This window comes from Erythrolamprus reginae, chromosome 1 (assembly GCF_031021105.1).
Source record: "Erythrolamprus reginae isolate rEryReg1 chromosome 1, rEryReg1.hap1, whole genome shotgun sequence".
NCBI lineage: Eukaryota > Metazoa > Chordata > Lepidosauria > Squamata > Dipsadidae > Erythrolamprus > Erythrolamprus reginae.
Genome location: NC_091950.1, coordinates 137,198,670 through 137,225,203, shown reverse-complemented (window position 1 = coordinate 137,225,203; position 26,534 = coordinate 137,198,670). Strand labels below are relative to the sequence as shown.

The window sequence follows — 26,534 nt, the reverse complement described above, 5'->3', positions numbered from 1 at the left end:
AGCTGGCTGGTGAGAGCAGGTAGATCTGGGGCACTGGTAGTAAGAACAGCCAGTGCTGGAAGACCTGCCAGAAGAAGATCTGCGGGTCAGAGGGGCCAGGACCAGCCATCGAGAGAGGAGTTGGCAAAGACAGTGGCCGGCCGTATTGTGGCCATTTTAAGACCATGTGGTGTACCAGGAAGCCAGAGATGTCAACTTGTGAGAGGGGGCGTCATTCGAAAGCAACCTGTGGAAACCAAGAACTGACCAATAAGGACCACGTTCCCTGTATGGAGCCAGCTGAGCCAGGAGGAGACCGAAGTTACAACAATGGGGGTGAGAACTTACTTAGAAGACTGGAGACAAAGGAGATATCCCGCCCCCCTTCCCGCCCCGGACTACTATTTTTGAAAAAGACCGTCCTTTCCCTTTATTGCCTTTGGAAGAATCTTACTGTACCCTTTGTGGAAGAACTGTGACTCAGGAAACTTGTAAAAGACTGACTCGAACTAATCTAATGTATTGTATTTTTTAATGAATTGTTTTTAGTGTAAATTTTTAGTGTAAATTAATTTAACTGATTTTATCTATATCCTTGCTATTTATTATTAGTACTAATTTGGAGTAATTGGTATTTATTAGTATTAATTAATTAGTATTCATCTGTATTTTTAATTCTATATTTTAATTTTATATTTTAATTAAATTATTGGAGGATTTTTAATAGATGGATAAGTGGGGCGGGTGTAGTAATATGTATGGAATGAATGGTTGGTATGGCTGGGATGGGTAGGGTGGGTGGGATTATGGTATGGATGAGGTAAATGGGAATGGTATAAATGACACATTTGGCCCACCTGACGCGAGAGACACAGGAGGGGTGGGGCACCAATCTCTGGGATGGCAGAGGGTCAGAATATTCCGGTGCTGCTGGGGAGAGGCAGATATGGCGGGAGCCACAGAGCTAGCCGTTCCAGGGGAAGAAGGGATTGCTGCTTAATAATGATCCCTTATTCCGGTTCCTTGAGCTCAACCCAGGGTGCTGGTGATGAGTGTAATTCTGGTTCTGGGCTCAGGCTGCTGCTACTCAATGCCAGGTCAGTGGTAAATAAAACTCTCCTCATCCAGGATTTGTTCCTCTCTCTGAAATTTTCCCAGCCGAGTTTCAGGTATGGCATCAGCCTTGACCCCAGGGAAGGGGGGGAGGAGTGGCTATTATAGCCAGGAAGAGCCTTTGCCTATGTAGACTCATTGCTCCAGAGATTGCGGGTTATGAGTCCCTCCTGGTGAAGTTGGACTTAGGGATTCAGGTGGGCTTGTTGCTCACGTACCTGCCTCCCAGCTGCGTGTGAACAGCCCTGCCTATGCTGCTCAAGGAGGTAGCCGGTCTGGCAGTGGGGTTCCCCAGATTTATTGTCTTGGGGGACTTTAACCTACCGTCGCTCAGCAAAACCTCTGGGCTAGTGCAGGAATTCATGGCCACCATGACAGCAATGGACCTGACTCAAATAGTACAGGGTCCGACTCGCGAGGGGCGGCACGCACCTGACATGGTATTCCTCTCTGAGCAATTGAGACTAAGGGGCTTAGAAGTGTTGCCTTTGTCACGGTCAGACCATTTTCTATTACGGCTTGACTTCCTGGCTCCAATCCTTTCCCACAGGAAGGCAGAACCGATTAGGCAGTTCCGCCCCAGATGCCTGATGGACCCAGAGGGCTTTTAGAGGGCACTTGGGATTATTCCAGATGCACTCGTTCACAGTTCAGCAGTCTCTTGCTGAAGCCTGGAACAAGACTGAGGTGGAGGTTCTTGACCGGATTGCGCCGTTGCGACCTCTCTGCGGCACTAGACCACATAGAGCTCCATGGTTCAACAAGGAGCTCCGGGAGTTGAAACGCCAAAAGAGACTTCTAGAGAAGCAATGGAGGAAGATAAGTCCAAATCCGACCGAACACTTGTAAATGCTCATATTAAGACTTACAAAATGGCGCTCAAGGCAGCAAGATGCGTGTATCATGCTGCCTTGATTGCATCAGCGGAATCTCACCCAGCCACTCTGTTTATGGTGACCCACTCCCTTCTTAACTAGGGGGGAGTTGGGGAGCCCTTGCAGAGTAGTGCCGAGGATTTTAACACATTTTTCGCTGATAAAGTAGCTCGGATCCGGGCGGACCTCAACTCCAATTAGTTAATAGAGTCGACTGACAACGAGTCAGTCGAGATGACTGGGACCCGTACTTGTCCATCTGTCTGGGAGGAATTTAATCTGATGACACCTGATGAAGTGGACAAGGCCATTGGAGCTGTGAGTTCCACCACCTGTTTGCTGGACCCATGTCCCTCTTGGCTTGTTTCAGCCAGTAGAGAGGTGACATGGAGCTGGGTCCAGGAGATTGTCAATGCTTCTCTGAGGGGGGTCTTCCCAGCTCCCTACAAGGAGGCACTTGTGTACTCTCTCCTCAAGAAGCCTTCCCTGGACCCAGCCATACTCAACAACTATTGTCCAGTCTCCAGTCTCTTGTTGAGAAGATGGTGTCACTCTAGCTCCAGCGGTCCTTGGAAGAAGCTGATTATCTAGGCCCTCAGCAGTCAGGGTTCAGGCCCAGCTACAGCATGGAAACTGCTTTGGTTGCACTGATGGATGATCTCTGGCGGGCCCGGGACAGGGGTTTATCCTCTGTGCTGGTGCTTCTTGATCTCTCAGCGGCTTTCGATACCATCGACCATGCTATATTTCTGTCCTAGCTGGAGGGGCTGGGAGTGGGAGGCACTGTTGTTCAGTGGTTCTCCTCCTATCTCTGGCCGGTCGCAGTCAGTTTTAGTGGGGGGGGGGGTCAGAGGTCAACCTCTAGGTTTTTCCCTTGTGGGGTGCCTCAGGAGTCGATCCTCTCCCCCCTGCTATTTCATATCTACATGAAACCGCTGTGTGAGATCATCCAAGGGCATGAGGTGAGGTATCATCAGTACGCTGATGATACCCATCTTTACATCTCCACCCTATGTCCAGTCAGCGAAGCAGTGTAAGTGATGTGCCGATGCCTGGAGGCTGTTAGGGTCTGGATGGGTGTCAACAGGCTCAAACTCAACCCTGACAAAACAGAGTGGCTGTGAGTTTTGCCTCCCAAGGACAACTCCATCTGTCCATCCATTACCCTGGGGGGGGAGGGAATTAACATTAGAGCAACATCTTTCAGCTGTGGTGAGGAGGGCATTTTCCCAGGTTTGCCTGGTGCACCAGTTGCATCTCTTTGTGGACAGATAGTCACTGCTCATAGTTAGTCAAGGCCTTATCACCTCGAGGTTTGACTACGCTCTCTATATGGGGCTACCTCGGAAAAGTGTTTGGAAACTTCAGATCGTGCAGAATGCAGGCGAGAGAGCAATTATGGGCTTTCCTACATATGCCCATGTCTCATCAACACTCCGCGGTCTGCACTGGCTGCCGATCAGTTTCTGGTCACAATTCAAATGTTGGTTATGACCTATAAAGCCCTACATGGCATCGGACCAGAATACCTCTGGGACCGCCTTCTGCCGCATGAGTCCCAGCGACCGATTAGGTCTGACAGAGTTGGCCTTCTCTAGGTCCCGTCAACGAAACAATGTCGTTTTGCGGGACCCAGGGGAAGAGCCTTCTCTGTGGTGGCCTCAGCCATCTGGAATCAACTCCCCCAGAGATTAGGATTGCCCCCACCCTCCTTGGTTTTTGCAAACTCCTGAAAACACATCTATGTCACCAGGGGAAATTGACATACCCCTAGCCGTTATAATTTATGTATGGTTTGTCTGGATTGTATGGTTGTTTTATAAGGGTTATTTAAAATTGTTTTTTTAATATTGGATTTGTATATGTATTGCTTGTTATGAGCCCCTCCAAGTCTGTGGAGAGGGGCGGCATACAAATCTAATAAATAAATAAATAAATAAACTGTTGATAAGACATTGAGTTACTGTTTTTCTGAACTGGTCCTTAGTTTGCTTCACCTTGAGAAGCTTCCTATTGTTGACCTCCATCAACGCTGACTCTTTGCTCTCCTTCACATAGTCAGCTAATGCATGCTTCTCTTCTTCCACTATCTGCTTCACTTGCAAAAGTCCTCTGCCGCCTATTTTCCTTGGTAAATACAGCCTGTCAACATCACTGTGGGGGTGTAGTGCATGATGGATCGTCATCAATTTTCTGGTTTTCCTGTCCAGGTTGTCCAGCTCTGCTTGAGTCCAGTTCACTATGCCAGCTGTGTATCTAATGACAGGTATGGCCCACATATTTATAGCCTTGATAGTGTTGCCACCATTTAGTTTGCTCTTCAAAAATTTTCTGGTCCTCTGGATGTACTCTTTGCTGATCACAGTCTTCACATGGCCATGCTTGATATTATCCAGTTGCAAGATGCCCAAGTATCTGTAGGCTTCTGGCTGGTGGCACTTGATGGTTTGACCGTTTGGCATTTCAATGCCCTCACTTTCAGCGATTTCCCCCTTTTTCAGTTCCACTGTGGCACATTTATCTAGACCAAATTCCATGCTGATGTCATTGCTGAAGATTCGCACAGTGTTGGTTAGTGACTGTATCTCAGTTTCTGGTTTTCCATACAACTTCAGGTCATCCATATACAGCAGGTGTGAACTTTTTGGTGAATTCCTAGCAGTTTGGTAGCCTAGGTTTGTTTTCTGTAGGATTTATTTTACATCATCATCATTATTTTTATTGTTTTTATTGTTGTTGTTATTATTTTTATTACTATTATTATTATTATTATTATTATTATTATTATCATCATCATCATCATAATTATTATTATTGTCAGTACAATACAGCAAACAAAATCACTATGCTGGATTTCGTATTTCATCATCAGTCGGGCGCTTCCAAAGCACCTAGGACTGTGTGATGTAGCGGCGAATTATGTATGCCAATCCCAGTAAAGCAGCCTTTTGCAACTGACAGAGGGAGATCTTGTCAATTCTGATCATTTTCAAATGTCCTCTGAGATCCCTTGGCACTGCACCCAGCATGCCAAGGACCACTGGGACCACTTTCACTGGCCTATGCCAGACTCATTGCAGCTCGATTTTTAGATCTTCATATTTCATTAATTTCTCTAGCTGCTTCTCCTCAATTCTGCTGCTTCCTGGGATTGCGATGTCGATGATCCATACTTTCTTTTTCTCCACAATCAGGATGTCTGGCGTGTTATGCTTCAGAATTCGGTCAGTCTGAAGTTGGAAGTCCCACAGTAGAGTTTTGCTTGCTCATTTTCGATCACTTTTTCAAGCTTATGATCCCACCAGTTCTTTGCCACTGGTAGATGGTATCAGAGCTTGCATTTGCAGAAGCTAGCCTGTGTGTGCCCAAGCAGCAAACCAGTCCAGCCAGCCCACCAACCCAACCAGCCAGCCAGCCACGGACCAGCAGAAATGGAGTTGAAGTCTTCAATGAAACACAGCAGCAGTAGGAAGTTGTGGAAAAATATATTTACTGCTTTATACTACTACTACTACCAATGTTCCCTCTATTTTTTTCCCCGCTGTGGGCGGAAAAGTATAGTGTCTGAGCGGCAGTCCCCTTGGGACTGGGTGGCATAGAAGTATAAATGAATGAATGAGTGAGTGAGTGAGTGAGTGAGTGAGTGAGTGAGTGAGTGAATGAATAAATAAATGCATACATAAATACATAAATAAATAAGAAAAAAATCAGTAAGTAATATCTTTTTTATTAAAAGAAATTAATAATTTTAAAAAACCAAAATCTATTACTATTAAAACTAAAACAACCAACAAAACCAAAAACATAACTATTAATAAAAACAGGTGAGGACTGGGTTTTCCCCCCCCCCTGTTATTATTTAAGTTCTCTGTTATTATTTAAATGCTTTAAATCAAGAGTCACTTCTCTCTGTTTCTCTCTCTTTCCTATCATTCTCTGCCTCAATCATTTTCTCATTCCTCTTTTTTCTCCCCTTTTTTCTATCATTTCTCTCTCTCTCTCCCTTCCTTCCACTCTTCTCTCTCTCTTGCTTTCTCTGTCTCTCTCTTTCTTGCTTTCTTCCTCTCTCTCACTCTGTCTCACTTCCTTCTTCCTCTCTCATCTCTCTCTCTCTCTTTCTTGCTCTCTCTCACTCTCTCTCTTTCTTTCTTGCTCTCTCTCACTCTCTCTTTCTCTCTTGCTGTCTCTCAATCTCTCTCTCTCTCTCTTCCTTCCTCTCTTCTCTCTCTCTCTCTTGCTTGCTTTCTCTCTATCTTTTTCTCACTTTCTCTCTCTTGTTTTCTTTCTCTCTCTTTCTCTCTCTTGTTCGCTCTCTCTTGCTATCTCTCTTTCTCTCCCCCCTTTTTCTCTCTCTTTCCTTTCTCACTTTTTCTCTATCTTGCTCTGTCTGTTGCTCTCACTCTCTCTCGTTCTCTCTCCATTCTTATCACAGCGAAGTTTTTTCTTATTTTGAATCTTCCGGGCGGACTGGCAGAGGGGTGGGGAGCGCGTGTGCCCACGTGCCCGACATTGAAAATCACCTTCGCCGACCTCCGCTGTGAGAACGCCTGCCCCGCCTCTCCTGCAGCCCCCTCGCTGACAGTCTGGGACGAAAGCGCTCTTGGCGAAGGGATTGCGAGAGGGGTGGGGTGGGTGTTCCCAAAGCGCTCGGAACAGCTAGCAGCCAAATGAGGAGGACGAGAGGCGGATCGGGCGGGCAGGCATGGGGCAGCAGCGAGAAGTCAGGGGTGCGAGGGGGCCGGAGGCGCTGGGGGGGGCTGGGGGGGGCGCGGCTCCTTGCGTGCCCTTGGAAAAGGGTGCACGGGGGGTGTTTTGGGATGCGTGTGCATGCACGCGCACAGCTTAGAGGATACAGTGTCCATCAGTGGGGTTATTATTATTATTGTTGTAGTTGTTGTTGCTGTTACTGTCATGTTCTAACTTGGAACAACCACTAAATGAACTATTGTATATAAAAACTATTTTTATGTTAAGAAACTCCTCATTGGCCTACAGCCTTAATTTTCCAAAGCTTCCAAAATTCATATCTAAAATATTAAACATTATGAGCAAGGAAAATTAAAATGTATCTGGTGATAGAGGACTTAACTCTATACCAAACACTGTACAATTCACAGAAAGGTGGTCAAACACAATTTAGCCCTTATATTATACCCTTAAGCATAAGCATCCTACTTACAGTATGTGCTACCTGCTTAATCACTCCTCATTTTATTTATTTATTATTTTATTTATCAGATTTGTATGCCGCCTCTCTCCGCAGACTCGGGGCGGCTCACAGCAATAATGATACAAATTTTGTCAAAGCTCACTTTCTAGGAAGCCCTACATTTTGGTAAAGCACAAAATCTATCAACAAAGATGTTCCAAGGAAACTCCTTTTGCACACTGAAAGAAAACCAATCTCAAAAATATACTAGGCAAACATTAGTGAAAGTGAGAAAAAACAACAAACCATCAGAACCAGTATTGCAACCAGGGGCAACTGGATTTATTTCTAAAATGGAAATTTTGGAAATTTTCTATCAGGAAAATCAAAAGTACTGGTATATGTGTTAGTAACATTACCCTTCCCTTAGGGCTTTTTGCATTGGCTGGGTATAAAAGCTTCCTCCATACACCAGAGTACAATGTACCTAAGCCACCATGGAACCCATGTACCTGCTGCCATTATATGTGTGTTGCCAAAAATGCAAGGGGCCATTTCTCCCTCCCCCCCGATGCTCCAACCCAGTGCCTCAGGTGAGCAGAGGAGGTGGGTGTCATCCCCACCGCTCGGAAAACATGACAATTCCAGGTGTAGGGCCTCCGATCCCAGCTGGCCTCAAATGCTGTCAGCCGGCATAAAAAGGAGGACGGTTGGCAAATAAGATGGAGTGCAACCAATGATCGGTACACTCCCAGGTGCCGGGTGCTGCTGCCACAAAAACAAAAGTTGGATGGGGGGGTAGGCTAGCCCTTCTGTCTGCCCCCCCGGAACAAGTGTTCTCCCTCAGACATCATTGGTAGTGATTCCACATGAGGCGAAGCAAAACACAGCCACCGTCGGCCTAACAATGCTGTCGGATGGCCAGAAAAAGGAAGATGGCTGAGACTGAAATGGTGTGCGGCCGGTGAACGGTATGCTCCTGGGCATTGGCTGCCGCTCTCCAGCAAACCTGAGTTGCCCCTGGCAATCATTATCAATCCCAGGGGGTCTGAGATGGTGCCATCATCTGCTTCTTCCTAGGTGCCATGCAGGAGAAAAGGCTCGCCGATCTAGAAAAGACTTCCTTGCTTTTCCATAGCGTTCGTCTGCAAGGCAGCGAGCTCGGCATGAAAGGAAAGCATGGGTGGCGAGCAGGCCCTGATATAGGGTGCTAGCCGCACCCATGCTTCCCAGAATGCCCGTGCAGGTGGTAGAATCCTCTGGGGTGCTCTTGCGCTACCGTGTGAGATCACCCCAGCTGATAGGCAGTGCAAAGTTGCTTCCCACCTTCAGCAAATGTCAGCCGGGTGTTAGTTTGCCCAGCCTCTCAATTGTCTTAATCTCTGTCAGGTAGCCTTTTTTCCCTATTTGGTAAGTGTTGTGGTTCAGCCTGGGACCCCTCCGGGAATGGCTGATTTGCTGTCGGTGTCCAGCTCAGAGGCTGAGGACCAGGAGGGGCAGACTGATGAAGAAGCTGAATCCCAGGCTGAAGATGAAGGACAGCCAGAGTTCCACCAGGGGGAGCTCTCCCCAGCAAGCAGCCTGGATTCCCTGGGGGAAGATGCTAGTGACTTCATAGATATGCGACAGAGGAGAGCTAACGAGAGAAGAACGCAATTGGCTAGATATTTCCAGCATTAGGGGTCACAGCTGGGTTTGGGTGTGGTGCTCTTGGGAAAGGATAAAAGGCGGCCCCACCCTTCCTGGCTTGTGGAGTTTTATCTTGGAGATTCGTGAGACCTGTCTGTGAACTTTGGTGGCTACAATCCTGGTTTGTGCCTTGGACTCTTGAAACCTTGGGGGGGGTGCCAGCAAGAAGCTTTTGGAATTGACTGGACATCAGGACCCTGTTGTAAAGTATTGTAACCTGTCTGCTGTGAAGACAGGTTTTCCTTTGTGCTTATTTTTTCCTGCTATAAATTACTTTTGGATTTTACCAGAGTGTCTGGCTGTTTTTTCAGTGGGTGTGGAGGTCTGGGAAAACCCAGACAGAACAGTAAGTAGCTAATGGTTCTCTCTCTTTGCCAGTCTTCCCCTCCTAATTTCCCAAGTAGCTAAAGCTGCATTCTCTTCACAAACCTTTCTGAAGATGGTGCAGCTTTAGACATAGGTAGTGAATGTTTACTAAGAAACTGTTTCTGAAAAGGAAAGAGGAAATGCAGGGAGGTCCTGGGTGCAAAAAGTAAAAAGTTAGTGCTGGGAACTGAGAGTGTAAGTAGCTATGGGAATAAATGCTTACTTGCACTTGCCGAGTCTTTCTGGGCATGATATGAAGTTTTGGGTATGTTTGCCACCATGCAAGCATAGTCCACCCAAATAACAAAATGGTTGCTGTAACTTTCAAATAAAAACTTGCCATAGAGTTTTTAAAAAATCAAAGTATCTTGAGAATTTATAAAGAATGACCAAATATATAATATGTAAAGTCCATCTCTAAACTTTTAACAATAGAATACACTTCTTTAATTGATATTTGCAAATTGCTTAATGATCGTTTATAAACTTCTGAGCTCAATTACTAGGAACACCCTCTGCCCACAATCTAATATCGTCCAAAAAATATTATATTAAATTTTTGTGGCCTTTCAATTATGATCACAGGTATAATTGTATCTTACAAAACAGTAATCTGGAAAGAGCCGATGAGAATAAGGATAAATTTCACAACTGTAACTGTATTTTCATGGCTATTTTCTAGAGCTCAAGAGAAAGCATCAAACTGTGAAAGAAATACTGAACACTCACACTAATATTTCTACTTTACAGTCTACGTGTTGGAGCCCCTCACACAGCAATTCTGCTGCTCTGTCATCTATGTCCTTGGGGGCCAAGCGTAACATTTTCAATCTCTGATTTTTCTTGAAGACTTCAGCAAGTTGCCTGCTGCAAGACTCTGTGAAGGACCATCCATTCAAACTGAAACAACAGCAATCAATCAGAAGAATTAAAATGATACCTTCTGATTAGTAGTATAACATATAAAAATAGATGGTAAAGACAATAATAATTAAAAACAATTAAAAGCAATAGTTATGAACAGTAAATAAAAACATAGCAACATAGAAGACTGACGGCAGAAAAAGACCTCATGATCCATCTAGTCTGCCCTTACACTATTTTCTGTATTTTATCTTAGGATGGATATATGTTTATCCAAGGCATGTTTAAATTCAGTTACTGTGGATTTATCAACCACGCCTGCTGGAAGTTTGTTCCAAGGATCTACTACTCTTTCAGTAAAATAATATTTTCTCATGTTGCTTTCGATCTTTCCCCCAACTAACTTCAGATTGTGTCCCCTTGTTCTTGTGTTCACTTTCCTATTAAAAACACTTCCCTCCTGGACCTTAATTAGCCCTTTAACATATTTAAATGTTTCGATCATGTTTCCTTCTGTCCTCCAGACTATACAGATTGAGTTCATTAAGTCTTTCCTGAATATGTTTTATGTTTAAGACCTTCCACCATTCTTGTAGCCCGTCTTTGGACCCGTTCAATTTTGTCAATATCTTTTTGTAGGTGAGGTCTCCAGAACTGAACACAGTATTACAAATGTGGTCTCACCAGCATTGTATATAGTGGGATCATAATCTCCCTCTTCCTGCTTGTTATACCTCTAGCTATGCAGCCAAGCATCCTACTTGCCTTCCCTATTGCCTGACTGCCCTGTTCACCCATTTTGAGACTGTCAGAAATCACTACCCCTAAATCCTTCTCTTCTGAAGGTTTTGCTAACACAGAACTGCCAATACAATACTCAGATTGGGGATTCCTTTTCCCAAAGTGCATTATTTTACATTTGGAAACATTAAACTGCAGTTTCCATTGCTTTGTTAATCAAGAAGTTTTCAGAGTTTATATTCTCTTACATTCCATTTATTTTATTTTCGAGGCTGAGAACAATCCTTTATGTGCCAGCACTAATGGCTGTCCAGCAGCAAGATACTAATGCAGATGCTATCCCAGTCCAGTGACATGCAAGCTCCTGCAGACCCTTGAGAAGTTGTTGACCAATATTGTTCAATGCCAATGTAAATCTAACCACAAGATTGATACTGGGAATCCGATTACAAGTGACAAATGCAAAGAAAAAACCCAAGAAACCCAGTGATGGGATCTGACAAATTTGTTCTCAGCATTTGCTCTCAAGGAAATATTTTGCCAAATATCTCAGATCTCCCACATTCTTCTTTACTAGGAGTTGTTGCTGGGTGCAATCAAGGCATCCTGGGGGCTTATTGGAACTGAATTTTAGCTCCATTACAACTGGAATCATCTAAACCAAGACTATCATCCTGGACAAGAAACTTCACTTTCTCTCCATCCTCCTTATCAAAAGTACATTTATAACAATTTTGAAGTCAATAATGGCATTTTAATGAATAAGATTGCCATGGTCAAAGCCAGTTTAGATCATTTAGTCCAGGGTGTCAAATTCCAGGCCTGTGGGCTGGAAGCGTCATACACTAGCCATGCCCATCCCTTGGGGGGGGGGGGAGTTGCAATATGTCATGTGACAACTTAATGTCGCGAGTTTGACACCCCGATCTAGTCCATTAGTTACCCACAGAACTATTATGCATAGATTTCTGTATCAGTAACATTTAGGATAAAATTCATGCAATTTCTTACCGCAGTTCTCTTAGGTTTCTCAGCTTTGTCAGTGCTTTAAAGAAATCTTCCATATACCTTTCATCCAAATTCCATTCCCTAGAAGGAGAAAGATATTTTTGCTATCACTTTCCGTTCAATATTTTCAGTTTCGTAGTTTACAACTAGTGTTGGGCGAACCGAACTTGCATAGTTTGGATCCGTGCTGAAATTTTCAGTGTTCGGCATACCGAACACAAACCCGGACTTTTTTAAAGTCCGTGTTCAGGTTCGGCATTCGAATGAACACTGTGATAGGCTGATCAACAGCCGTGTTGTAAGCCGAAGCCATGCTGTATCCGGGCAGGAAAAGCAAGGACTGGCTGTGATTGGCCATGCGTCTTGCTTGCCAGTGATTGGCCAGCCAGACGCATGGCTGTGATTGGCCAAGCGGGACACTTGACCCTACCTGCATTAAAGGCAGGACCACATGCTCCAGCTCCATTAAATGAGCTCCGCATTAGGAAGGGATAGTGCTGTTGCTGCTGCTGACAGGGAGAGATAGGTTTGGGGAGATTTCTAAGGGCAGATCATCAAGGCTGCATCTGGGGGTGCCTGCCACTGAAAGGGGACATATCCCAACTGTGCCATTGTCTTCCTGAGGCAGATCACCTAGCCATCCAACACAAACAAAGTGAAGAGTTTTGTGGGGCTTGTCTCACTGCATCTGGTGGCTGCCACTGAAAGGTGAACCAAATTTGTGTTCCGGTTTGGAGGGGACCGCATCAGGATCTCTTCGGCAGCGCTCTGCCTTGGGATCCTTTCTACCCCCTCCGAAGGTCGCATTTGCGATCGGATCGGGCCCGGATGGCCCGATCCCAGAACAGGGGGCTCCCCTCTGCGCGAGGAGCCGTCGCCAAGACTCCGGAGGCAGCGGTTCGCCCCGCAGCTTCGGAGACGGGAGAACCGTTCCTCTTCCCATAAGAGGATCGGCCAGCGCTTTCTCCCCTCACCCAGCGGGAAGAAAAAAAAAGCCTAAGAAGTGAAAGTACTAAATCAATTTGACTGAAAAAGAATACAGCAGAGAAAGGACCTAAGGTAAAAAAACCCTTTTTGTTTCGTGTTTAAAAGCAGAAGACTCGATCGTGAAAGTTCTAAGTGAAAGTTCTTTTCTTTTCAATAAGGCGAAGGTGAAAGTTTTTTTCTGTTTGGATTCATCCGCAAATAACAGCCGGATCTAACTTTTTCACTTTAATTTTTTCCATCTTGAACTTGAACTTTGGAATTTAAAAAATAATTTTTTTACTTTATGGATTAACAAAATAACTCAAATTTGATATGACTATTTAGAAAATTTAAATTGCTAAAGGAAATCAGTAGTGATGACTAGAATTTGTTTTTGATAGATTGCTAAAAACATAGTGTTCCGGGCTTAAATTCTGAAAGCGGAGGAACACACTCTTGCTGCCTTTTTTTTTCCATCTTGTTGGTTTTTTTTTCACAACAATGAAATAACTCAATAACCACAAAATAAATGGAAATTAGAAGGGACTGAAACCTTTCCTTTGGACTATTTACTCCTGGATTAACCTATTTGGATTACTTGCTGAGCCTCTTTGGATTATTTGCTGACTCCTTTTGGATTATTTGCTGAGAACTTTTTAACATCTGCCTTGCTGTACGAAATTTAACCTGACTCCATCTTGGGATTTGTTTCTTTGCTCCTGCCTTGAACTTGGAAAATAAACTGACTTCATTTCAAATACAAGAAAACTACTAATTTGTCTTTCCCTTTGAACCTGAAATTGAAATTAAACATAACTTTATCCTTTGAGACCTGGACTTACATCCTTACTCTCTAGCAAAACTACAGGACCTATAAGAAGAACATAAGTATATAATATTGATATTGTGTTTCTTGAATAATTATTCCTTTCTTCTTGATCTCTCCCTGACTCTTTTTTTTCTCTTCTTCTGTGCACTGCTAGTTCTAAAAGAAACCTGATTTGAAACATATGCATTGTTAACAAACCTTGGTCCCCTGCTCTATTTTAATTAGCTGAATTAAAATATCACCTCCTTTTTGTTTTTTATTTCCCCTAAAACAATTTCTTCCACTCCTTTTATTAATTTTATTAATTTTCTCCTCTTTCTTCTCTCCCTCTCCTTTTTCTTTTTCATAAATTTTCTTTTTCATGCTCTCTTTTATTTTTTATGAATAGCTAATATTTTTCCTTTCTTTTATTTACTTTGTCCTCCTACTAGATTATTCATTTCTAACTCTTACTTTTTACTTATTTTTTTTTTAAAAAAAGTTTTACACTTGCTCTTTTTGGCATTGCATATTTAGAGTTTTAAAAATCACAATAATTCTGTTGGTAATTGTTGGTAATTGAATTATATTTTAAGGGAAATTGTCAAAAAATAGTCTGACAGATTTGGAATTTATAGGAATTCTTCTCCTTTTACTACATACAATTGGAAATTAACTTAAACCAATTTAAATTTTAAAGAGTGGATTCAAATTAGACAATGTCAAATACTTCAACCTTTGTCAAAACGGTCAAAAAACAAACTACAGCAACAATTCCCTCTCCACAAGGGTCACCGCACCCTTCTCCGTCGCACCAGGTGTTAACCATGTCTACAAAGGACAAAGACAAAGAAAAAACAATGCAGTCTAATTTTGCAACACTACAAGAAACTTTGAACACTTTGAAGGACTTTATGTTTAAATCTCAAGAGGAAGCCACCCAACAAAGAGAGGCCATAAAAGAGGATGCAACACAACAAAGAGAAGCTATAAAAGCAGACCTGGCGGAATTTAAAATGGAGATGGCCCAACTAAAAGTTGATATGGGTGAGATGAAAGACCAGATAAAGGAGATTCAACAAACATTACAAGAAAGTGATGACCGAGTCAAAAAAGTCGAAGAGAAATCTGACAAAAATGAAAAAAGAATGGACTACCTTGAAGGGAGAGCTGATGCTAGATACAGAAGATATGATGAATCAATCACTCAGTTGGAGATGCAACGAGCTTCATATGGACTTCGATTTCAGAATATAAAAGAGGAAAAAGATGAAGATTTAAAAATGACTATGGCTGAAACTATTGGAGGAATACTCCAAGAGGATCCCACAGCACTACTGAAAGAAATCGATGAAGTATACAGAATCTCGAATAGCTACATCCATCGTCATAACCTCCCAAGAGAGATACACATTAAATTCACAAGAAAAGCTCTGCGAGATGACATACTTCATTGGTCAAGAAATGCCAAACTCCAACATCAAGGAGCTGAAATAAAAATACTAAAACAAGTTCCAAGAAGTGTCAGAGAAAGCAGAAGAGATTACCACTTTCTAACCCGAATTCTGATCAAAGAAAATATAACCTACCGTTGGCTTATCCCACAAGGCCTTTCTCTGACATGGCGCTCTACAAGATACAAATTGGAAAATGTAGAACAAGCTATGTACTTTTTTGAAAACAGTGGCATCAGCTGCCTGGACCATGCAAACCAGCAACAAGTGGTTGAACAACAACTAGTTCAACAACAACCAGGGGAAAAACTAACAACTCAGCAAGAAGAAGATCTGGGGGCTACTGCTCAGGTAATAGAGCAGGACCAAGGCGCCAGAAGAGTTCAACCTCAGCGAGAAACCAAAAAACCTATCAAATGACAACAAGTAAAGATTTAAAAATCTTTTCTGTAAACGTCAATGGACTTAATGAACCAAGGAAAAGGAAACAAATTTTTTCTAAAATTAGAAATCAAAATGCTCAAATTACAATATTACAAGAAGTGCATATTAAAAAAAATAACCAAAAATTACTGTTGAATCCAAAAATTGGAAAAATGTATGCTGCATTAGCAGATCAAAAAAAAAGAGGTGTAGTGATGTATGTTGAGAACTCTATAAATTCCAAACAAATATTTAAGGATAATGAGGGTAGAATATTGATTGTACAAGTTGATATTGAACCTAGACCTTTAGCTGTTGTTTCTATTTATGCCCCTAATGAAGATCAAATGACATTTTATAAAAATTTGCATCAAACAATAATAGACCTAGCTATTGAAAATGTATTAATAATAGGTGATTTTAATGCTATCGCGAATAGACAATTAGACCACTCGGGGGGGGGAGGTAACAATAAAAGGAAGAGAAACAAAAAGACAAGAAGGAATTTGCTACCTAGTACTTTTCAAAAAATGAAAGTGGAATTATTGTTAAATGATATTTGGAGGGAAAGATACCTCCATAAGAGACAATATACTTTTTACTCTAACCCCCACAAAATATGGACAAGAATAGACATGGTATGGGCACCAAAAACGGTTGCAGAACAAATAAGAGATGTAGAGATAGATGCTAATACATGGGCCGATCACAATCCAATAGTGGTTTCTATGGGAATGAATAACAAACAGAATAATTGGCGGATGAATAGAAATATATTGAATGATAAGAAATATAAGGATTGGATCGAAAAGGAATTAAAAATATTTTTTGAAATCAACAAAACTTCAGAAACTACGCCACAGAACTTATGGGATACAGCTAAAGCTTATATAAGAGGATTAACAATATCTTACATTGCAAAATATAACAAGGAAAATAAATTAAAGTATGCACAATTAATAAATGAATTGAAACAATTAGAATTTTTATCGCAGCAACACATTAAGAACAGAGACTTAAAAACAGAAATAAATGTAATTAAACATAAAATTAGAATTATAGAACAAAACCAAATAACTGAAAAAATTAAAAGAGCAAAGCAACACTATTTTGAACATGCAAATAAACCAGGCAGATGGTTAGCATATAAACTTAGAAAACAGCGCCAATCAAAATTAATTAAAAAATTAGAAGACAAAGATGGTACAATAAAATATGATACAGAAGGAAAGGCAGACATTGTGTATAATTTTTATAAAGATCTATATGCCAAAGATAATGTTAGTGAAGATGAAGTCTTTAACTATTTACATGCTTCAAAATTACCACAAATAACAGAAGACCAACAGGCCACCATGGATGGACCAATAACAATGGAAGAACTCCTAACAACAATTAAAAAACAGAAAAGCAATAAGGCCACAGGCCCAGACGCCATACCAGCAGAATGGTACAAGATAGAAAATGAAACAATAAGAAGCCACATGTTAGAAACCTTCAATCTATGTAGACTTGAGGGTAAAATTCCTAAATCTTGGTCAGAATCACTGACAACTTTAATACACAAACAGGGCACAGACCCAGAAAAAAATAAAAACTATAGGCCCATATCATTATTAAATGTAGATTATAAGATATTTATCGCCATTTATGCAGACAGACTCAAAAGAGTTATAAATGGAATAATACACCAAGACCAAAATGGGTTTCTACCAGGGAGACAAATTAAAAACAATCTTAGAACAGTAATAAATACATTAGAGTATTATGAACAATATCCAGGCAAGACAGCATCTTTAATGTTTCTAGACGCTCAAAAGGCCTTTGATAACGTCAATTGGATATTCATAAAAATGCAATTAAATAAAATGAGATTTGGCCCAAAATTTGTTAACTTAATAGATACTATATATTCAAAACAAACAACTAACATAATATTGAATAACAATCAATTACCAACACTTGATATAAATAAGGGAGTTCGTCAAGGTTGTCCTATATCACCATTGTTATTTATCATGATTCTTGAAACTCTATTAATTAAAATAAGAGCGGATCCTAAAATAAAAGGTTTAACTGTAGGAGATGAAACTTATAAAGTCCAAGCCTTTGCAGATGACTTAACGTTCATAATTGAAGAACCGATAACAACAGTTCCTACTTTACTGCAAGCTATTGAACAATATGGAAAGGTAGCAGGTTTAAAGATAAACAAAAGCAAAACACATTTTTTGACTAAAAATATGAACAAAACACAAGAAACTAAATTAGAAAGCATCTCTGGAATAAAGACTGTAAAAAAAGCAAAATACTTAGGAATAAATTTAACAGCGAAAACAATAACATTAAAAAATGATAATTATACAAAATTACTAACAGAAATTAAAAAAGATTTAGCAATGTGGAATAATCTGAAAATATCATTTTTAGGAAGAATTGCAACAATTAAGATGAATATTCTACCCAAGGTTTTATTTCTCTTCCAGGTAATTCCAATAAATCCAGGGGGAATTTTTTTTAAAACTTTAACAAACCTAGTTAAAAAATTCATATGGCAAGGGAAAAAAGCAAGGATAAAAATGAACTGCTTAGAAGATATCAAAGAAAGAGGAGGATTTGGCCTTCCAAATTGGAAATTATACTATCAGGCTGCCGCATTAACATGGCTTAGAGAGTGGATAACTCTAGAGAACAAAAGAATACTAAACTTAGAAGGACATGATCTCATGCTTGGATGGCACGCATTTGTATGGTACGATAAGGAAAAAAATCATTCATATTTTAAAAGGCATACATTAAGGAAGTATCTACTAGAAGTCTGGAAAGACATAAAGAAAAATCACTTTTTAAATATCCCAGAATGGCTAGCTCCCCTAGAAGCAATAACGCATCCAAAGTCCATAAAAGACAAGAAAATAACTTATAGATATAAAGAACTACTAAATGACCAGATGAAGCTAAAATCTAGGATTAAATTACAAGAAGAAGGGATAATAATAGACTGGTGGCATTATGCTCAGATTCGATCTAGATACCAGAAGGATAAAACTCTTTATATTTTTAATAAAAGTAAGAATCTTTTAAGCAATCTAATTACTACCAATCCAATAAAAATGATAGGGAAAATATATAAATTCTCATCGCCCATAAAAATATAGAGTTGACTTTAAAAGATACTATGATAAGATGGTGTAGAAATATTGGCAAGGAAATAGACATAGATACATGGGAGAAAGTTTGGATTAATAACTGGAAAATGACCAAATCAGTTTCATTAAAAGAAAATCAAATCAAAATGTTCTACAGATGGCATCTCCCACCAAATAGGATAGCAAAAATGTTTCCCAAAACATCCCCATTATGCTGGAAATGTAAGAAGGATATAGGAACCTATTACCATCAATGGTGGACATGTGGTAAAGCTAAAATATATTGGAAGATGATTGAGAAAATATTAAAAGAAATAATAAAGCAAGATATAGATAATACCCCGGAATTTTACTTATTAGGAGTTACCAATCAGACCTACAAGAAAGAAATTCTTTACTTAATTATACACATATTAACTGCGGCTAGAATAATATATGCGCAAAATTGGAAAGGGGAGGAAATCCCCAAGGAAGAAGAAGTTATAGCTAAAATACTAGATTGCGCTGAAATGGACATGATGACAAGAAGATTAAATGATCAAGAAGATACTAAATTTTATGAAACATGGAACAATGTTTATAAATGGATAGATAAGAAAAAATAAGATATACACATTTATTTCTAGTTAATTTTTGTATTTGTTTTTACCTAGGTGATAACAATATTAATACTAGTTTAAATGCATTTTTTGATGATTATGACATAGTAGTTTATGTATAAGTATAAGTATAAGTAACATATTAAGAATTTTGGTCTATATATGTATAATAGTTGAAATTAGTTTAAATGTTTTGTTTGATGAATATGGCATTTTACTATAGTAATTAAGATTACATTAAAGGTTTTTTTTTTTGACTATGTTATACTAATTTTACCTAATATTCATATTGTATTCAAGATTTGTAAAACCTTAACTCAAATTTACTAAACCTTTTAACATTTAACATATATTCAATTATGTATTCTTTTTCTGTACTTGAATGTACACTTTCAAAAGAAGCGGGGGAAATACACCCCCACTTTATGTTTAGTGTTTGTATGTGTGTCTGTTTATTTTATGAAAATTAATTAAAAAATTGAAAAAAAGAAAAAGAAAGGTGAACCAAATTTGCATAGTCGTGGTACGTGCCGGATATATTTCACTACCATTATCTATGCATTTACGTTTTCTGTGAAATACAATGCCACTCGTGCTGTCTGCGCATTTACGTTTTCTGTCAAATACAGGGCCACTTCCTTTATCTGTGCATTGACATTTTCTGTCTAATACAAGGCCTCTACTGCTGTCTGGGCATTTATTTTTGTGTCAAACACAGGGCCACTATAGATTGGGGAGATTTCTCAGCAATAGAATTGTCCTTCTACAGGCAGATTATTTTGGGAAAGTTCTTGGAGCAGGGACAGCTCTAGGCATTCCAGAAATTAAGACAGGAGTGTCATTTTTACTTGGCTGCTACTGCTCTCTGGCAATTTAATTTTGGGTCAAATGCAGGGCCATTTCCTTTATCTGCATTTCCTCTTTCTGACTAATACAAGGCCACTAGTGCTCTCTGGCAATTTAATTTTTACAGGGCATTTAATTTAAAAAAAAAATATTTTTTAGTATTTTTCAAAAGACAAAAAAGAACAAACAACATTAAACATTTAAGGAGCTACCATTGCTCCGCTTGTCATAGAAGTCTAACTCAGTGTTTCCCAACCTTTTTTGAGCCGCGACACATTATTCACATTTTCAAAATCCTGGGGAACATTGAGCCCGGGGGGGGGGGCGCAAAAAAGTTTGGACAAAAAAAATCTCTCTTCCTCCCTTTCGCTCTACTTCTCTCTCTCTCCCTCCCTCTTTCTCTCCCTTCCTCTTTCTCTCTCTCTCCATCCCTTTCTTTCTCCCTTCCTTCCTCTCTCTTTTGCTCTTTCTCTCTCCCTCCTTCCCCCCTTTGCTGTCTCTTTCTTTCTTTCTTTCCTTTCTTTCTCTCATTCTGTCTCTCTTGCTATCTCTTTCTTTCTCTCTTCCTTCCTTCCTCTCTCTTTTGCTCTTTCTCTCTCCCTCCTTCCCCCCTCTTGCTGTCACTTTTATTCTTTCTTTCTCTCTCTCATTCTGTCTCCCTTCCTTCCTTCCTCTCTCTTTGCTCTCTTTCTCTATCCCTCCTTCCCCCCTCTTGCTGTCTCTTTCTTTCTCTTTCTCTCTCTCTCTCATTCTGTCTCTCTTGCTATCTCTTTCTCTCTCTTCCTTTCTTTCTCTCTCTTGTTCTCTCTCTTCCTTTCTTCTCTGCGGAGGCCGGCAAAGCTTTTTCTGGGTAGGCTGGCTGGGGGATAGGACACGCGTGTGCACGCACACACCCCCGACGTTCCAAAGAACCTTCACCGACCTCCGCTGTGAGAAGGTTTTCTCCAAGCGCTCGCCGCTGTTGCAGCCACCACTGCGGGAGGAGCTGGAGAAAGGGGCAGATCGGGCGGGCGTCAGCGGCGAGAAGCCAGGGGAGCAAGGGGGGCGGAGGCACTGGGGGGTGGGGGCACCGCGGCACCGGCCTCCGCACTTTCATCACTCCCCACCCCAAACTCCAATGCCCAGCTCCTTGCGCGGCACTGGAAAAGGGTGCTGCATTGCCGGCTACTACCTGGTGCTGCCAGGGAATCTCCAGCTGGGCAGGGCGCTGCCGGTGCCTCCAATTTGGCGCTCCCACTCGCAGAAAAGAAAATACGTTATGAAAAATTAGAACTTAAAAAATTAGAATTGTTAATGCAAAAAGAGGATAATGATGACAAAGCTAAAAATCAGAGAGAGTTAATAAAGCATAAATTGAGATTGATAGAACAAGAACCAATAGTAGAAAAGATAAAGAGAGCAAAACAAGAATATTTTGAACATGCGAACAAACCAGGAAGATGGTTGTCATATAAACTAAGGAAAGAGAGGGAAAATAAAATTATCAAAAATTTGATAGATTCTAAAGGTAAAATAAAACATAGAACAGAAGGAAAAAAGGAAATAGTATTAGAATTTTATAGACAATTATATAAGAGAGAAGAAATCCACAGCTCACATTAGAAATCCTCGATCCACAGCTCACATTAGAAAACCATCTCACAGCTGTGGCGAGGGGGGCGTTTGCCCAGGTTCGCCTGGTGCAGCAGTTGCGGCCCTATCTGGACCGGGACTCATTGCTCACAGTCACTCATGCCCTCATCACCTCGAGGTTCGACTACTGTAATGCTCTCTACATGGGGCTACCTTTGAAAAGTGTTCGGAAACTTCAGATCGTGCAGAATGCAGCTGCGAGAGCGGTCATGGGCTTACCTAGGTATGCCCATGTTTCACCATCACTCCGCAGTCTGCATTGGCTGCCGATCAATTTCCGGTCACAATTCAAAGTGTTGGTTATGACCTTTGAAGCCCTTCATGGCATCGGACCAGAATATCTCCGAGACCGCCTCCTGCCGCACGAATCCCAGCGACCGATTAGGTCCCACAGAGTGGGCCTTCTCCGGGTCCCATCAACTAAACAATGTCGGTTGGCGGGCCCCAGGGGAAGAGCCTTCTCTGTGGCGGCACCGGCTCTCTGGAACCAACTCCCCCCGGAGATTAGAACTGCCCCTACTCTTCCTGCCTTCTGATTTCCTGAAAGAGCTGGTACATCGAATGTATATCTTTAATGCCCTACGGACGTCTACCTTATGCCAGCGTAAAACTGACTGGTGCGAGCCCTGGGTACAGAAGTCTGGCAGGACTATGTCCTGGGACCTATGAAATCTCGTGTTGATCTTCGGCAGAAAACTGGGATCCAGCCGAAGAGTGACTCGATCTGGGTGGAACACGCAAAGATCCGGCCGGACTGACAACGCTGCTAGCTCCGAGACCCTGCGAGCTGACGTGATAGCCACTAAGAAGGCTACATTGACTGATAAAAGGCGAAGTGTGATTTCTCTTAGTGGTTCGAATGGTGGACCCGTAAGGGCCTGTAAGACCAATGTCAAGTCCCAGGATGGGAAATGATGTATAACCAGAGGAGAAAGGTTCGAGGCCCCCCGGAGAAAATCCTTAACCCATGGGTGATGGGATATCGGGCGGAGGGGATCTGGTCTTAAGACTGTGGCTATAGCTGCCACCTGCCTGCGAAGGGTATTTGGGGTCAGCCCTTCATCTAGCCCCTTCTGTAGGAAGTCCAATAGGTGTAGCACGGAGGATGAGCGAGGTGGTATCTCTCGAGTTCTGCAGAATCTACAAAATGCCGCCCATGTCATCTGATAAATGCGAGTTGTTGATGGGCGTCGAGTCGATTGGATGGTGTGGATGACGTTTTCCGACAGAGATTCCTTCCTCAAGCGTTCCCTTTCAATGTCCACACGGCAAGTCTCCACCACTGGGGATCTGGGTGCACTAACGACCCCTGCGTGAGGGAGAGTCTGTGGTATGGGATTCTCCATGGAGGGGAGGTGGAGAGGTCCATCAGGTCCGCGAACCACGGTCGCCTGGGCCAAAAGGGAGCGACTAGGATCACCTCCGCCCACTCTGAGAGTATCTTGGAGACTACTCTGGGAATAAGGCAAGTCGGAGGGAAGGCATAGAGCAGTCCCCTTGGCCATGGGGATAGGAGTGCATTGATTCGGTCGGCTCCCGGGGACGGGAACCTGGAATAGAACCGGGGTACCTGGTTGTTCAGGTGCGTGGCGAACAAGTCCGCCACCGGTTCCCCATAACGATGTACAATGTCTTGGAAAACCTCCGGGTTCAATGACCATTCCCCCGGGTCGATCGTTGTGCGGCTCAACCAGTCCACCTGGGTGTTGTCTGATCCTGAGATGTGTTCTGCTTGGATCGAGGTCAGGTGCGTTTCTGCCCATGCCATCAGGGAATGAGCTTCCTCCATCAAGCGGCCCGATCTGGTACCCCCCTGATGGTTTATATGGGCCCTTGTCGCTGCGTTGTCCATCAAGACAAGAACGTGCTGTCCCTCTATCCTGTCTGCAAAGGAGAGTAGTGCCTTGAAGACTGCTCTTAGTTCCAGTAGGTTGATATTGGGGTCCCTCAGGTCGTCTGCTGTCCAGAGACCCTGGGCCACCTGGGAACCGCAATGTGCTCCCCAGCCGGAGAGACTCGCGTCCATGGTGATCGTCACCTCCCGATGGTGCAGGAAGGGAGAGCCCCTGGTTAGCGCTGTAGATGTCCACCAGGGCAGAGAGCGACGGACCGGCATAGTGAGGCACACCAGATGTTTGGAGTGGCTCATGCGTGCTCTCTGGAAGGGGAGAAGGAGCCACTGAAGTGGGCGGGCATGCAGCCGAGCCCATGGGACGATGCTGATGCAGGAGATGAAGACTCCCAGCAGCTGGGACAGAAGGGCCAAGGGAACCCTGGTGCGGTGTTGAATGGAAACTATCAGTGTCCTCACTTTCTGCTGCCTCTCTGATGACAGGTAGACGATCCCGGCTGCTGAGTCTATTAAGAGTGCCTAGATGTAATAGCCGCCTGGTTGGTCGCAAGTGGCTTTTGACATAGTTGATCATGAAGCCACAGGCCTCTAGAGATTGTATTGTCCGTTGCAGGTCTAGCCTGGCCTGGTGAGGACTGCTGGACAAGATGATGATGTCGTCCAGGTAGGCCATGAGACGTATGGATCTGGTTCTCAGGTCGGCTGTCAGCACATCCAAGAGCTTGGTGAAAGCCCTGGGGGCCGATGAGAGACCGAAGGGCATGGCCCTGTACTGGAAATGCTGGTCCTGTATACAAAAGCGAAGAAAACGTCGATGATGCGGATGGACCGGGACATGCAGATACGCCTCCTTGAGGTTGATGGACGTCATCCAGTCCTGGCGCTGGATGGATGCCAGGATTGTCTGCAGAGAGTGCATCTTGAATCGTTGGTAGCGGACGTAGATGTTCAGCTGCTTTAGGTTTAGGATCAGTCGACAACCGCCGGATGTTTTGGAAACCACAAACACGATGGAGTAGAATCCCTGTCCCCGCTGCCGAATTGGCACCGGTTCTATCGCCCCAATGTCCAAAAGATGTTGTATTTCCTGGGCAATAAGGGACCGTTTTTGTGATTGGGCATTAGACAAATCTGTCTGGAGGGGTCTGTAAAAAGTTGATTCGTAGGCCGTTTGTCACGGTATCCCTCGCCCAAGTGTCGGTGGAAATAGCCTCCCAGGATTCTGAGAAGGACTGCAGATGTCCACCGATGGGCACATCGATGGGTGAGTCATTTCTGCTTCCGATACCCTCCTCTGTTCCCACCCCGAAAGGATCTGCGGGGCTGCTGGAACTGACGGTTTCTGTCTCCGTAACCGGTTCTGTCCGATCTAAAGGATGGCTGTGTGTAGGAGCCCTGTCCATAGGTCCTGGAGCCTGGGGCCACTGTTGCAGCCGGTTCTGACCGAAAGGACTGCCTTCTGTAATATGGCGCCGCCCGCCTGTCTTGCCTCCTTGCCGAGCTTGGGAGCACCTTTTTCTTGTCTTTGTCCTCGATCAGGACTGAGTCCAATGATTCTCCGAAGAGTTTAGCCCCTTGGTAAGGGGCTGTTACTAGGCGCCATTTTGATTTTGCGTCCGCTTGCCACGAGCGGAGCCATAATAGGCGTCGAGTGGAAAGATTTGTAGCCATCGCCCGGGATGAAAACCTCAAAGCGGCCAAGGTGGCGTCGGCGGAAAACTCGGTGGAGGCTATTAGTTTATTAATGTCCTGGCGGAGACGAGCGTCCTCCGGGCCAAGTCTGGGAAGGATGTCCCGAAGCCAAAGGATTGAGGCCCTGTTGAAGAAGGATGCCGCCATTGCTTCTCTTAGGGACCAGGCGCAAAGCTGATGCATTTTTCGAATCAGGTTCTCGGCTCTCCTATCGTCGGGCCGCAAGCCGTCCGCCATATCCGATGGAACCAGGGCATTGGATATTAACAAGGTAACTGGGGTATCCACCGAGGGATACTGGAGTAAGTCCTCTATCTCTGGATCAAAAGAGTAAAACTTCTTGTCCAAAGCTGAGGGGCCCAGAGCTGCTGCTGGTTGCTGCCAGGGCCTTCGGATATTTTCTGCAAATATGGGCACTGCCGGGATATTTTCTGATTCCCTTTGAGGCTCATTAATGAGTCTAGCGGCGGGTAGGATACCCACATCCTGGCCAGCTATTTTTTGAGCACTTGTCAGAGTCAGTGTGGTCCTGGCCTTGTTCAGAAGGACCCTATAAAGGGATGTTTTGAATAAGCCTGTCAGAGCGGGCTGCTCAGGTAAGTTGGCTTCATCCTCTGATAGCTCATTGTCTGGGTCTGAGAGGGCTTCTCTCAACTCTTGCTCCTTCTGAAGGGAGTCATGAAGAGAAGGGGAAGATGTGGTGTGGAGGCTGCCCAAAGATCCTGTCTGCTGGGGCGAGGTGGCAGTGGGGATTGGTGCTGCTGGGCGCCAATTGCTATGCCCTGAGCATATGCCGATGCTATCATATCTTGTAATGACGGTGACATAGTCTGCCAGTTATCTGAGGGCCCCCTGAGTCCTGCTGCCGTGGGAGTAAAGGTGGCTGCTGCAGGTTGAGGCTGGGAAGCAGGTCTGATCCAGTCTGCTCTCTGAAGCCCTTCAGATGGTGGGGGGGCGCTTAATGGGCGGTCTGGTGAAAGATCCCCAACACCAGTGAGAATAGGCCCCTCAAAGGTGGCTGCTGGAAAGGGTGGGCCCATCGGGCTGTGTGGAATAATTGTGGCTAAGGGGCTAGGCCCCTGTTTTGGCTTGGATCTTTCCAGCTGGGCCTCCAGGGCCTTTATTTTCCTCTCAGCCTCCTTTAGAGCAGTCAAGGACTGAGAGGTTTTCCCCTTTGATTTTGAGCTGGGTCCCTTGTCCATACTTTTAGTCTTGGAGGAGGCTGCAGGAGCGCCGGGACTAGTTTGAGATGGTTGAGACATTTTTGGAACAGTACAGTACCGAACTCACGAGATTGCTGCTCAAACGGCAAGTAAAATGGTGGACTAG

The 26,534-nt window shown here is 43.2% G+C and overlaps 1 protein-coding gene across 1 annotated transcript in view; it reads right to left on the bottom strand.

The window, feature by feature from the left end:
* LOC139175530 (uncharacterized) overlaps positions 1-26,534 on the bottom strand; it is an 86,589-nt gene that overhangs the window by 34,373 nt on the left and 25,682 nt on the right. Inside the window, exons 6-7 of the mRNA XM_070766685.1 lie at positions 11,788-11,865; positions 9,901-10,071 (exon numbers count right to left, since the gene is read on the bottom strand). Coding sequence (XP_070622786.1) covers positions 9,901-10,071; positions 11,788-11,865 — 249 coding nt within the window. The remainder of the gene's footprint in view (positions 1-9,900; positions 10,072-11,787; positions 11,866-26,534) is intronic.